Here is a 15,858-nt window from a genome sequence, read left to right on the forward strand (position 1 = left end):
AGTCTGCACATGGGGAAAGAGAGAGTGGATAGGTAGGTGAGCACATGGGGGAGAGAGTCTCAACGCTGCAAAGCCTGCCCCCATCGTGACATTACCGCCCTCCCGATGCGATAGCATCGGGCCTCCATCTAGTCTTAAATAAAATAAATGATGTTACAAAGGAACCTTTCAGGACTTCTTAGGTCCCTTCCACAGGCATGGTATAAAATTTCTGAAGTATACGCACATACAAAGAAAAAAAAAAAAAGGTATGGTATAAGAAATGAACATATACAGTTGTGGACAAAAGTATTGACACCCCTGCAATTCTGTCAGCTAATACTCAGTTTCTTCCTGAAAATGATTGCAAACACAAATTCTTTGGTATTATTATCTTCATTTAATTTGTCTTAAATGAAAAAACACAAAAAGAATTGTCCTAAAGCCAAATTGGATATAATTCCACACCAAATATAAAAAAGAGGGTGGACAATCACTGTTCGAAAAATCATGTGATGCTTCTCTAATTTGTGTAATTAACAGCACCTGTAACTTACCTGTGGCACCTAACAGGTGTTGGCAATAACTAAATCACACTTGCAGCCAGTTGACATGGATTAAAGTTGACTCAACCTCTGTCCTGTGTCCTTGTGTGTACCACATTGAGCATGGAGAAAAGAAAGAAGACCAAAGAACTGTCTGAGGACTTGAGAAACCAAATTTTGAGGAAGTATGAGCAATCTCAAGGCTACAAGTCCATCTCCAAAGACTTGAATGTTCCTGTGTCTACCGTGCGCAGTGTCATCAAGAAGTTTAAAGCCCATGGCACTGTGGCTAACCTCCCTAGATGTGGATGGAAAAGAAAAATTGACAAGAGATTTCAACACAAGATTGTGCGGGTGTTGGATAAAGAACCTTGACTAACATCCAAACAAGTTCAAGCTGCCCTGCAGTCCGAGGGTACAACAGTGTCAACCCGTACTTATCCGTCGGCGTCTGAATGAAAAAGGACTGTATGGTAGGAGACCCAGGAAGACCCCACTTCTTACCCCGAGACATAAAAAAGCCAGGCTGGAGTTTGCCAAAACTTACCTGAAAAAGCCTAAAACGTTTTGGAAGAATGTTCTCTGGTCAGATGAGACAAAAGTAGAGCTTTTTGGGCAAAGGCATCAACATAGAGTTTACAGGAGAAAAAAGAGGCATTCAAAGAAAAGAACACGGTCCCTACAGTCAAACATGGCGGAGGTTCCCTGATGTTTTGGGGTTGCTTTGCTGCCTCTGGCACTGGACTGCTTGACCGTGTGCATGGCATTATGAAGTCAGAAGACTACCAACAAATTCTGCAGCATAATGTAGGGCCCAGTGTGAGAAAGCTGGGTCTCCCTCAGAGGTCATGGGTCTTCCAGCAGGACAATGACCCAAAACACACTTCAAAAAGCACTAGAAAATGGTTTGAGAGAAAGCACTGGAGACTTCTAAGGTGGCCAGCAATGAGTCCAGACCTGAATCCCATAGAACACCTGTGGAGAGATCTAAAAATGGCAGTTTTGAGAAGGCACCCTTCAACTATCAGGGACCTGGAGCAGTTTGCCAAAGAAGAATGGTCTAAAATTCCAGCAAAGCATTGTAAGAAACTCATTGATGGTTGGTCGGTCGCAGTTATTTTGGCTAAAGGTTGTACAACCAAGTATTAGGCTGAGGGTGCCAATACTTTTTTCTGGCCCATTTTTGGAGTTTTGTGTGAAATGATCAATGTTTTGCTTTTTGCTTCATTCTCTTTTGTGTTTTTTTCATTTAAGACAAATTAAATGAAGATAATACCAAAGAATTTGTGTTTGCAATCATTTTCAGGAAGAAACTGAGCATTATCTGACAGAATTGCAGGGATGTCAATACTTTTGGCCACAAATGTAAATAAACAAACTGAGCTCAGAGAATGAATCCTTAATTGGATTAGTAGTGTGGAAGTTTTATAGTCCCAATATCCAAGTTATAGATCACAGGCCTGGTACCCTCAACTTCTTTGGAGCAGATTGTTCAGGTTCTGCAGTGGGTCATAAATCCTCCTGACAGATTTAGTACTGCGTGGATGGAATCAAAGACTTTAATAAGTTTGTATTCAAAAAACCCTGCAATGTTTTGTGCTATGGTGTGAAATGTTTGGCCACCGGTAAGTGTTGTTTTTTTTTTTTGCTTTTTTTTTTATCTGTAATTGTGAGGTGATGAGACCTCATCCTTACTTTCTTTCTGTCCTGTTTCGCCCCCAATAGGACATATAGTGCACAGAATTAAGTACACCACATTGGAAGTACACCACATTATCTGACCTCAGTTAGCTTGTTTATATAAATGTTCATTTATTATAACATGCTTTTTTTGTTTGTGCATATATTTGTGTTTCTTCTTTGTTAAACCATGCCTGAGGAAGGGACCTAAGAAGTCCCGAAAGCTTCTTTTGTAACATTTCTTTTACTTTTTGTTAGCCATTAAAAGGTATCATAATAACTACAAGATTATTTTGATTTTCACACAGAGCATTTTTGTCTCTATAGATACACACAAACATTTTTTCTATACACCCGATGTGTGTTTTTGTGAGTACTGTGTATAGATAACACATCCATAACAAAACACAAAAAAAATTACTGCTTAATACCCATGTTGTCTTAAAAAAACAAACCCATACTTCCTAAAAACATTCTTTGCGTTTAAGAAGCCATTTGATTTCCACACAGATGGCATAAAACAAATGACTTTCAGGTTCTCTCTGATAATGGGAATGACCTCGGCTTCACTGCGACGCTGGATTGCTCTTCATCTGGGCTCACTACATATACACGTGTTTATCAGATACCTTTGTTTGGATGGTGGCAGAGTTCATTGCACGGAGCGTGCTGCTACTGATTGCTTATATATTACTGGGAGACTCGGTGCCTCTACATCAAATATTTTATTACTGTATAGACAGGATGTGTTGACAGTTTCTGATTAGCTACAGGATTTGATTGTCAGAAACAAATCTCCTTCCTTGGTATCCGGACATCTCAAGGATCTTAAGACCTTGAAACTGAAGTAGGCAACAGGACCTTTCAAATGAGGTTAGCAGGCAGAAAATAAAGTGAACCCCATTGCTGTAGGAGGATGAATCACGACAACACTGGGAATTGTAAGCGACCAACCCCACCAGTTCTTAGGAACTACGGTAATATGTATATTAGGAAAACGGACTTGAAGGTCATCAAGAAAAATAAAATCTAAATCTTGGTAGATAAAAATTTCAGGTGGCCGCAACTGAATAATTATCTGTCACCCATGGTTGGTGTGTGGGGATTGTCATTTGATCAAGAAAATGATTGATTTCTTCTTAATCTCGCTTTTCTTGGCTTCTGACTAAAGTCCCTGAAGGAGTTCGGCTAGTGTGAAACTAGCCTAATAGTGTCTCAGGGTGATATTCTCTTTTTGGGCACAAAAACCTTTCCACGTATAGCTAACGCTTGTTCCCAACAAAGAGGAAAATATTCAAACAATTCGCAGATCGAGATTTTTTTTCAGAAACTGGTCTTGGGTCAGAGTTTGATATTGTCCTTTGCATCATGCAATAATTGAAGACAATACGTGGTCAAAAATGTTTTGTAGCCGCTCCCTGCACCAAGCTATTTTTGCATGTTTGCAGCTACTGCAGAAACGCAAGTGCCAATACCATTATGTTTTTTTTAGAAAGTCAGTTTCGAATACCATTTTTGGGGCACTCTCGATTAACATAATGGTCTTTTTCTAATTCAACGAGCTAGGAAAGAGGGCATCTGGGACATCATGTCTGCGTATTATACAAACAGCCTATTCATTTCAACAGGCACTATGTACTACTTCACTTCTCATGAGCTGGTTCTGATGTTGGGGAATTAAACATTAGAGCTGACGACTTATTTTTGAATATCGTTCTATCCAAAACATTATTGGCAAAAGCTTTTAAATCATTTTTTTTTTATTGGGTTGCTGATGTTTTTGTAAAAAGTGTTTTCCAGCATTGATAAAAAAAAAAAATGACAAATCAAATGTGATTCTAGTTACATACAAAGGCGAGCAGCCTGAGCAATGGGGAATCATCATGGAGTGGAGGCCGTCACTATTCATAGTCTAGTCATCACATAGATACAAAAGGAAACCTTAATGAAAATAATGAGTGTTATTTGTGTCAATGAGGAGGATTTATGTTATATTGTAACATATTAATTACAGGTAATTAAACAGCACGACTAATAGAGGACTATGGATAATTGGCCTTGAGCCAAGCAAGATGCATTAACGCAGAGGGACTGACTTGCACAATAACAGGAAGGATGTGACATACTCCACTGTCACCACTTGTGGTCTTGTACAACCAATGTATGCTTCATAAATATGAGGTGAAATGTTTGTACAGGTGTTTGTATAAATAATTACATGTCTAATGACATCTGAACACCACAACATCATATGTACTAGCTGAACATCTCTTTCCTGAACCTCGGGCAATATTATGGCTCGCTTTTTGCTGATGTAACAGTGTCTTCTCGTTGAAGAAAACTTCCTTCTAGTTGTATGGTGCTTCAGTCTTTCACTGAAATGAAGGATCCAGGCCAACGAGAAACAGGTTTTACCGCTGAACTCTCCCAAATGAACCTTCTAGAAAACAGTTCTGTGATAATGTTTGTTCGAAGGTCAGTCTATAAGTCATGAGTGTTGTAGCAGGGGTCAGGCCACTTTTTTGGGCTGGAGGTCTCAGCTGCGATTGGATCAGTACTACAAGCATATGTAGCCTCTTTCTACACCGCTGAGCGGTTCTTACTGCTATACTTTTTAATTTCACAATCATGGCACAAGAGTGGGTTGCCCTATTGTAGCATTAAGATGTCATAGGGGCCCTCCTACCAGCCAGAAAGGAGTTGGCTCATCTATACATTAGACAGACAGCCACTTCTTTTTGCATGTATGGATATATATGCAATTGTAGGAAAATTCTTACTACAGATTGGTCAACTCTTATTACAAATTACATTAAGAGCAGTTTTTCCTAAAATTTAGTGCCTTAAGACAAGTGAAATCATGTGGGCACTTTTTTTTTGTGTTTTTTTTTTTCAGTTGGTTTGCAAATTGTCTACAGGATTAGAATTCCAGTGCCACCAATAGGAAGTAGTAATCCTAAAAGTCAATGCCGACCCTTTAATGAGCCTTGTCACGTGACTTAGGGTCCCGTTACACATAGCGACGCACCAGCGATCCCGACAACGATATGACCTCGTCAGGATCGCTGGTGTGTCACTACATGATCGCTGGGGAGCTGTCAAACAGGCAGACTCACCAGAATGCGCGTGCGCACTTAGTTACCCGCTGTTCACCTTTGATACCAGCTCCCAGCGTCTGCTTACAGCGATGGGAGCTCGCTGATCGCTGGTATCCCGCCTGCCACACGCAGCGATACGCACTGGCCAGCGGGAGACCAACGATCAAAAAAAGGCCCTGGACATTCCTGCACGATCAGCGATACCCGGCGGGGGGGCTGGTAGCTGATGGGTGTCACACACAGCAAGATCGCTGCGGAGGTCGCAGTTGCTTCACAAAACTTGTGACTCAGCAGCGATCTCGCTTAGTGTGACGGGGGCTTTAGGATAAAAGCCAAAACCAGATTTCAATTTTTTTTAGTTGGTCACACATCACATGGTAAGTTGAGCCAATAACAAAGTAAAGAAGGGCACATTGTCCAACATTGGCCCCCGATTCATGAAAGCAATTTCGCCAGAATTCTTGAGTAAACTAATTGAAAAGTTGTAAAATTTTGTGGAACTTGTAGATTTGCAAAAATGTTGAGACTTTTAGCATTTTCACTCCAATTTCTCCCAGCTTCACCAAAAGGGGTTGAACTGGGGTAGGAGCAAAATGACACAGCTTGTCTAATTTATGATGAGCTGTGGCATTACTTTACTACTCTAGTACATGACATTTGTGGCTTGGGGCAAAGAGGTCCACATCACTTGTCAGATGCCTTGACATGCAACTCTAAAGAATGAAATCCATCTTACTAAGACAGGCCCTCTCATCAATACTGGAGAGAAAATCTTGATGAATCGGGGTCATTGTCTACATCACCATGTCAAAAGCAGTTCCAGGTGATACCATCTGTACACAATTGTGGAGGATATGGGAAAACTAGGGAAAGCTATCCAAGAAAAGACTAAAGGAACAAACATGGCAGCCACCCCAGCTCTGTCCTGAAGCATTGGATGGTTTTCCTGGAAACACATATGTAATATATGGTATCTGTGTGAGTCTTGTAATTGGTATATGGATAGTATACATTATGTATTATATTGTGTGAATAAGATGTCAAATATTCAATTGTAAAGGCGAACTTAATACTTAAAGTAAACTTTACACAGCTCCATAATCGTGAAGCTACCCGCTATCTGCATTTTCCTTGTAAAACATGCACCATGCACCAGGAGCTATACTTCATGAGAAAGTCCTTACCACACTGACATCTTTATAGTAGTGAAGTTAAAAAATAAATTTTAGACTGCATAAAAGAGACACCGGAGAGATAGCAAACAACCAGCGACGCATCGATAAACTATGACCTGTCTTCCCAGATATAGGTCAAACACTCCCAAGAATAATTTAAGAGATCTATGCTGAAGAGTAAATGTAAAGTGGAATTCCCTGGATGGACGGAGGACGGGAGTGAGGATAGTATATAGTGTGGAGTGACAAATGCTGTCAACATCTATTTCGATGATTTGGTGTAGTCACAAGAGAAACTGGCCTGACACTAATGGAGAGAGAGTAACCCGATTTCACAAGGACAACTCATGCATCATGTTGATGAGACTCACATCCTAGGCCAACGGCTATCAGGGGAAGAAAAGGAAAGCAAGTCATTTCTTTCAGGTCTCAAACTTTATGATGCTACTCTGACCAAAAATTGTCTACTTAGCAAAAGTTGGCTCGTCTTCATCAACGAAACCAAGAACCAAACTGTTTATGAGTTACATACTTGTGACATCAGCAAATTATAGCCCAAAACACAGAATTTATAGGCCATGACATTGGATCATTCAACGAAAAATGTGTGCAAACCTAAGGCAGATGACATCAGATATGGCACGTCCATGTGTACAGTAAGTGGGATACAAATTCACATGTTTTGTGGAGGAAAAGACTGATTGATAACTAGTAGGCCTACAGATATGGGCTTTCCTTACATTCCTTGACCAATTCATAGAATTGTGGACGGAGATAACAAAACAGAAAAATGATGATACTCTATCACGGGATGGTTATATTACATGTGGCCACCAAATGGTTGCGGTGTAAATTAAAAATCTGGCAAGTGTTTTAACAACATTTTGCAATGATGGGTTCAATTTATCGTTTGAAAAACTGGAGTTCTTAATAAAATTTGCAAAAAGTTTAAAATATATATACACATATATATTTTTATTTTGTCAATCATGGAAAGTTATGTAACACTGCAAATCACATTACTCGTGGTGTTGTCTACATTTCTGTAATAAATTGCATGCTAATTGCTTCCAAACCACTGCTTTTGCACAGTCTATTTGCCTACTTTCCATTGCAGGATATCACATTATACTCATTTGGAGTACAGATGATAGCAGTGAAAGGGTCAGTAGCTGTGATCTCCTCTGTTTGTTGTCCTTATCTGAACATTCTCTTGCCCTAGGTTATCCCCAGTGCTAGTAGAACACAAGTTCTGCCCCTATAACTACCATCACCTGTACTCCTAATGAGTACATCATGTATCAATGCAGCTGACGGCAGGTAAATTGACTGGGGAAAATTAAGGGTTTGGAAGCCACCGACATGCAATTTTTTAAAGTAACAAACAAAAATCTAATCTATTGTCCAACATGGAAAGTTATGAAACTTTGCAGATCACTATTAAAAACATAAGTTTAGTTACTCTCCAAGGATGGACAGATTTGTAATATACCTATGTGATGCACACATTCCACCTCTGTATATGATCTAAAAGTCACAGCACCCATCAGGTTGCAGGAGGCCATGTGTCCTAGATAAACAACATCAGGCCAAGGCTTGCGCAGTACTAGTCATTACATATGGAGGCGGCACACCCAAGCACAAAGTTTCAACATGTGCTATTTCATAAGAATAATTGATCAGACGGAAGATACACCTTGACAATACTGACTTTGGCACAAGTGTTTTCTTATCTGAACCCTTTCTCCACAGGAAAAAGCCAGGACAAGTCCATTCAAGAGGAGCACTGGCATTGCCCAAGTATTACCCAATCTGCAAATGCAATGCCCATCCACATGCTTTCGGCGCTTCCTACATTCCCCAGATTTGGTGCTATGTTATCACTGAAAAACTGGATTATTATCCCCTCTATGAACCTTCTCAGGCTTTTAATCAAAAAAAGAACGCCAGCAGTAGGGTGCCAACTTTGCAAATTGGTAAGTCTTACCCCTCAAATTTGTTCCATTTGGCATAAGGATTCACCATGTATAATATGTTGACATTAAATTTAGTTTTACCACTTGCTCAAGTATGTATATATATATATATATATATATATATATATATATATATATATATATATATATATATACACACACACACACACGCATACACATATATATACAGGACAGACCAAAAGTTTGGACACACCTTCTCATTCAAAGAGTTTTCTTTATTTTCATGACTATGAAAATTGTAGATTCACTCTGAAGGCATCAAAACTATGAATTAACACATGTGGAATTATGTAATTAACAAAAAAGTGTGAAACAACTGAAAATTTGTCTTATATTCTAGGTTCTTCAAAGTAGCCACCTTTTGCTTTGATTACTGCTTTGCACACTCTTGGCATTCTCTTGATGAGCTTCAAGTGTACGGTCTCCAGCAGGGTCCACAAAATTATCACCGCTAGTACAGTAATTCACAAATATATGATATATGTAGCTACTGTATACACTGTATATACACACACATCTCGCTAGGATTTTTGTGCTAAGCAGTCCCACATTTCTACACACTGGAGGAGCAGGTTACCTCCCTGCATGTATTGTATTTCTTGACATCCTCATAAAGTATGCTATTCTTTCAGTTAAAATAGCACAAAGCCAGAATAGATTCTTAGGATAGGTGATCAATGGGTCCCATTCATTGCATATCCAGAGAGTGCGGTGTATATACAAGTATACCTGCTCCTGCCACTGGAGTTCAGTAAGGCCTCATTCAGACGTCAGTGTTTGTCACGTATGCAACAAAAATGGTACCAGTGTCAGTGTAAGGTCCAGGTGTCCGTTTTTGCCATCAGTACAGTTGTGGCCAAAAGTATTGACACCCCTGCAATTCTGTCAGATAATACTCAGTTTCTTCCTGAAAATGATTGCAAACACATTCTTTGTTATTATTATCTTCATTTAATTTGTTTTAAATGAAAAAACACAAAAAGAATTGTCCTAAAGCCAAATTGGATATAATTCCACACCAAACATAAAAAAAAGAGGGTGGACAAAAGTATTGGCACTGTTCGAAAAATCCTGTGATGCTTCTCTAATTTGTGTAATTAACAGCACCTGTAACTTACCTTTGGCACCTAACAGGTGTTGGCAATAACTAAATCACACTTGCAGCCAGTTGACATGGATTAAAGTTGACTCAACCTCTGTCCTGTGTCCTTGTGTGTACCACATTGAGCATGGAGAAAAGAAAGAAGACCAAAGAACTGTCTGAGGACTTGAGAAACCAAATTGTGAGGAAGCATGAGCAATCTCAAGGCTACAAGTCCATCTCCAAAGACCTGAATGTTCCTGTGTCTACCGTGCGCAGTGTCATCAAGAAGTTTAAAGCCCATGGCACTGTGGCTAACCTCCCTAGATGTGGACGGAAAAGAAAAATTGACAAAGAGATTTCAACGCAAGATTGTGCAGATGTTGGATAAAGAACCTTGACTAAAGGGCCAGTCACACTAAGAGATATCGCTAGCAATATCGCTATAACTAGTGACGTTATAGCGATATTGCTAGCGATATCTCTGTGTGTGATACTTACCTACGACCCGCTCCCCCGCTGGTTATCGCTGATCGCGCGAGAACGTTCAGGACTGTTTCTCGTCGTCAGCTTCCTGCGGCGCTTCCTGCTGTGAAGACGAGCGACGCGTGGACGCGGGCGGGAGGACGCAGGATCGCCTGGTCTGACAGGTAAGTAGCGACCCCCGTCCCCAGCGATGTCGCTAGTGAGATCTGCCTGTGTGACAGCTCACTAGCGACCACTTAGCGATGCACCAGCGATCCTGACCACGTCATATCGCTGGTCGGGATCGCTGGTACATCGCTAAGTGTGACAGTACCTTAACATCCAAACAAGTTAAAGCTGCCCTGCAGTCCGAGGGTACAACAGTGTCAACCCGTACTATCCGTCGGCATCTGAATGAAAAGGGACTGTATGGTAGGAGACCCAGGAAGACCCCACGTCTTACCCCGAGACATAAAAAAGCCATAAAAAAGCCAGGCTGGAGTTTGCCAAAACTTACCTGAAAAAGCCTAAAACGTTTTGGAAGAATGTTCTCTGGTCAGATGAGACAAAAGTAGTGCTTTTTGGGCAAAGGCATCAACATAGAGTTTACAGGAGAAAAAAAGAGGCATTCAAAAAAAAAAAAACACGGTCCCTACAGTCAAACATGGCGGAGGTTCCCTGATGTTTTGGGGTTGCTTTGCTGCCTCTGGCACTGGACTGCTTGACCATGTGCATGGCATTATGAAGTCTGAAGACTACCAACAAATTTTGCAGCATAATATAGGGCCCAGTGTGAGGAAGCTGGGTCTCCCTCAGAGGTCATGGGTCTTCCAGCAGGACAATGACCCAAAACACACTTCAAAAAGCACTAGAAAATGGTTTGAGAGAAAGCACTGGAGACTTCTAAGGTGGCCAGCAATGAGTCCAGACCTGAATCCCATAGAACACCTGTGGAGATATCTAAAAATGGCAGTTTGGAGAAGGCACCCTTCAAATATCAGGGACCTGGAGCAGTTTGCCAAAGAAGAATGGTCTAAAATTCCATCAGAGGATTGTAAGAAACTCATTGATGGTTACCGGAAGTGGTTGGTCGCAGTTATTTTGGCTAAAGGTTGTGCAACCAAGTATTAGGCTGAGGGTGCCAATACTTTTGTCTGACACATTTTTGGAGCTGTGTGTGAAATGATCAATGTTTTGCTTTTTGCTTCATTCTCTTTTGTGTTTTTTTCATTTAAGACAAATTAAATGAAGATAATACCAAAGAATTTGTAATTGCAATCATTTTCAGGAAGAAACTGAGTATGCAGGGGTGTCAATACTTTTGGCCACAACTGTATAAATAAATTACAAAGCGTCTTCTATCCTTTGCTATGTGGACTGTGGACTCTACACAGACGCCACTTGTGTGCTGTCCACATTTTTCACGAACCCACAGACTTGTATTGGCACTCTTCATTCATGCTGCTGAAAGAAAAAATGGACACATCACCGTGATTTTTGCATGGGCACATGGTCAGTAAAAAAATCACGAACACGTGAACAACCCCATAGTCTACAATGGGTGTGTGTTCTTTTGGTGAGAGACGCTGATGGAATATACCCGAATGAGGTCTGACCCTCCAGGTGACGTCCATGAGTAACATTGCAAAAGGTAGGACAAAGCTTGTCATTTATTTACCCACGTGTGGAAAAACACTGATGGTAAAAACAGACACACGGAACAAGAATTGATGAAACGCGAGCCACAAATATGACACCTGTCACGTGGCTAAACATGGCTGTCTGAGGTCCCAGATATTGTCGTTTAATTAAAAATCTTTGACAATCCCATACCTCCCAAGTGTCCCACTTCCAGATATGCCTCAAATCCCTGTTTTTTTTTTTTTTATTTGCCCTGAGAAAAAACCTGTGATAAAGGGGTTGTCACATAAAGAACATGCATCTAATGGATTTCAATAAATGTATAGTCGTTAGGGGTCTGTGGCGCCCCCAGGAGTATGGTCGCCACACTGGCATTGCCTTCCTCCTGGGAGGGTGATGTCAGGCTTGGAAACAATGAAGGGTCTCTCTGACAGTTAACCATGTCATGCAACACAGTTCCCACTCCAGGCCAGCAGAGGGAGCTCTGAACCAGAATTGGGGGAGTAGTGCTCTCTGAGGGCCAGGAGGGGAAATTAGTTAGTGTGAGGAGAGAAGCTGGAGATTGAGCTGAGGATAGAGAGCTCCCTCCCAGTGATAGCGCATGATCTGGAGTCTGGTCTCCACGGTTGTAAGGATACTGAAGGTCCTGCAACAGAAACCAGAGGAGTGGGAAGCTGTAAATGCTCTATTCCCCACTAAGACTCGGAGGCACAACAGCGACTGGGGAGCCAAAGGAGATAGAAGGCTACAGCTGTCTGCCATACGAGGTAGATCCAAAAGGGAAGAAGAAGGAGGAACGTCAGTGTAACACAGTACTGCATGAACCCCAAGTAAGCGCTAGAGAGGAGACTACATAACCCATCTGATAGAGAGATTCCTAAGTTGCTTCCAGGCTAATCATCTCCTGTGCCATCTGTAATCTGGACCCTGGACTGCACTTACAGACACTGCACCCTCTTCTCCAACACCTATCTACTCTGCCCTGGGACCAATAGCCCTGCCTGTGGGGAACTACAACATCTTTGCTGCACTACACCATCTGTCCCAGAGGATCTGTCCGCAGCGTCGGCTTAACACCTTCATTGCCGAACACCACAGGTGGCGTCACGGATCACTCAAACTTTATTTCACCACTCAAATCCCTTTTTACATGGGCACCCAGGGCCACGGACCGGGTCACCGCTGCTGTGACATTCCCCTCTGAAGGACCGGCCCGGAACCGAGTATCCCACAGCCCTGGGAGGGCGACCCAGGTCCGACTAATGGAACTGCTACACATCTAAAGAACAGGGATTCCAAAGTCCATACTTGCTAACTATCCAAATGGCTAAAGGAGAGGAGCTTTGCAAACCCACATGCAAAGGGGACATTTTGGGGCCTTTCCCGGGAGTGGTGATTAAATCTCCTGAACTTCGCCTTAAAAATGTTGGTAAATATGCAAGTCCCCTGTGTGAACAGAGTGGTAGTGAGCATGTGGGACCACCTTTCCATTCACACTAAGGACTTTGGACCCCCAGACTCAACAAGTAGGATAAATCCACAGGATAGCTGATAAAGGAAGGAAAAATCATTGGAGATCTGAGAAAATCCCTTTACTTTATTATATTGCTCCAGAAAGTGTATTTTACTATTTTTTTCAAACTACAAATTTGAAAAGTAGAATATAATAACAAGATTTGTTGCATTTTGGAGTCTAAAATGTTCCATATTCAGATTCTCTTTTGTGGTAGTGAGTAAGGGAAAAGCAGTAAAGTGTACAGATAAAAACCATGGATAAATCACTCAGAAAACCATAAGTCTCTGGATGACCACCCAAAGCGCTGGAAGTGAAACAACCCCGGCAAATTATCTGGGTAGGAACTCTGAATACTTGGGTTACAAAATCCATATACATGTACGATCTGGAGAAAATGTACTGTGAGAATACTTGGCTGGAACAAAGAAGCGTATCGTTCTCATTTCCCCTCCATTAACTAGCTATGATCAATGAGATAAGCGTGCGGCCCTGAAGGATAAGCGAGCGCCAGCTTTTGTGTGGGGAACATGAAGTCCTGCTTTTGTGGCACAGGGATGGAGTTGTGAATACAAAAAGCTGGAGTGAGGGAGCGAGTGCTGGGGAATAGCAGTCAGTACATTCTCATTACCAGGCGTGGTGATTAAAATGCAGATCGTGTTGCTTTTCCTGTTCCCCGAGAAAGTGAGCGGCCGGGCCCATCACTCATGTAACAGGCAGGAAAGGAGCGTCTGAGTCGCAACAGGGAAAACCCACAATGTGCACAGCTAATGGGAGTCACTAACTCCTCCAGCGGAAAGATGGCATGTAAGTGATATGGTGAACCTACAAAACGCACCCACAGAGGTGCGGACGTCACCACGGGAACAGAATGCGGTGTCGATAGCAACCACTGACATGGATTCATTTACATTGTCACCGGATTAAACACGGATTACAGTGAGCAGTGCTGCCGGTATACTATCCGTGTACTGAGTGATACATATATCCTAGGGGGCAGACTGATTCATTTTCTGCAGGAATAGTTGCTTTAATGTGATTTCTGTGTGCACTTATTAATGTATTGGGCCCATTCAAAGCTGATGTTTGCATGCAAGCACACAACGCCATGCTATTTTTACAGGGTGTACATCAGACTCATTAAGGAATTCAACATCTTTAGGTACGTTAGAATATTTTTTTTGGAGTCTGTCAACAGATTTCTCAGCACAAACTGCATTTTTGTATGACACAGACCTCTTAGACCTGACGAGGCTGGTGTACTAACTGTGAAAATCAATGCCAAACTAAATGTTTAATCCTAGTATTAAAATGAGAATTTTCGGAGTTCAGCTAAATAGTGAGAACTCACAAGTCTGAGTGTATTCAGCTTCTGCCTGCCCAGTTTGACTGACGGCTTGCAGCTTGTACTTGTGAGATTTCATGAGCAGCAGGGAGGAGGGCTGCTGAGGAGTGGTCAGTAAGGCACGGCGATTGGAAATTAAGATTACACTTCAAAATGGATTATACAGCCATTAGGTCATGGAGTTTCAAAGTAAGTACACAAGCCTTATCAAGTATGAGATAATTATGTAATAGCGCGTGCAGCTTGTACTATGAAATCTGATGTCAGATCCGCTTTAACTCCACCTGCAAGGGAACACAGTCTGGTGGGAACATTGGATATGATAATATAATCGTTGGATATAATGGTTATAATAATATAATGCATATAATAAATAATGGATATTCTAACTAAGAAACAACATGAATAAAACTTACAGATACGGTGGAGCTCGGTGTATTCGTTCCATACCCAGATGAGGGCAGAGATGCCAAGGACCAACGGCGTCCATCTGTCCTGTTGTTCAAGAGAAACAATGCAATAATTAGGGCTTGCTACACACAGGCGCTCCTCTACGCGCTGGACTGGCTGCCAACACGCCATCAATCAGCTCAGGATTTAGAAGTAATCCTAGTGAAGCAGTTTATTGAAATCACAGATCCATTGGAGGCAATTATTCTAATATGTCCTAAGTAGCAACGAGCTAATTTACTATAACCGGACGTAGCAGTGGCGGCATCACTACGTGGTATTATTGACCCTGTATATTAAAGTGAAGGACACGCACTTCCATCTTGGTTGCACGGCCATACGTATTTGTTGTTGGCGTTCTTTCTGGGAATTTGTTCCCCTTGAGTGTGAATATACAAGTTTTGCAATAATTCCGGCAGATTTTCTGGATGGATTTATGAAAAAAACAACAACTGCATAATACAGTATCAGCTATGAAGAATAGATGACATTCCGAAAATCTCATCCACTCTTACAGAAATTCTGCACGTGGCAATAAATGAGTGGTGCAGATTTACAAACCTACAGCAATGTCAAGTTTTGCGCGAAATTCAGTGCAGATTTCACCCCGCAATGCAAAAAAGTGACATCTGTGACAAATACAGGGCAGAAACCACAAGTATTGCAAATCCTGCTTGAAGTCAAACCGCAAAGGAGCTGTCTGGCAAGAAGGAGAGGGCGGCGCTAACATTGGTAATGGAAGAACGGACGGGCCAAGTAAAAGGCATTGCTGGACTTGTCGTTGCAGGATCTACATGTGCATATAAATGGTTTGTGGAGTGAAATCCTGCTGATAGATTCATATTAAATTATTATTATTAAAAAAAAAATTTATGTCTGGCTGGTCCAT

The 15,858-nt window shown here is 41.6% G+C and overlaps 1 protein-coding gene across 8 annotated transcripts in view; it reads right to left on the reverse strand.

The window, feature by feature from the left end:
• The window catches only part of MAST4 (microtubule associated serine/threonine kinase family member 4), a 699,637-nt gene that overhangs the window by 105,276 nt on the left and 578,503 nt on the right, over positions 1–15,858 (reverse strand). For all 8 annotated transcript variants that reach the window (XM_073584205.1, XM_073584199.1, XM_073584201.1 and 5 more), the window contains one exon: positions 14,936–15,014. In XM_073584205.1, the coding sequence (XP_073440306.1) occupies positions 14,936–15,014 (79 nt within the window). The remainder of the gene's footprint in view (positions 1–14,935; positions 15,015–15,858) is intronic.

This window comes from Dendrobates tinctorius, unplaced genomic scaffold (assembly GCF_039654945.1).
Source record: "Dendrobates tinctorius isolate UK_male_01 unplaced genomic scaffold, ASM3965494v1 ptg000083l, whole genome shotgun sequence".
Lineage (NCBI taxonomy): Eukaryota > Metazoa > Chordata > Amphibia > Anura > Dendrobatidae > Dendrobates > Dendrobates tinctorius.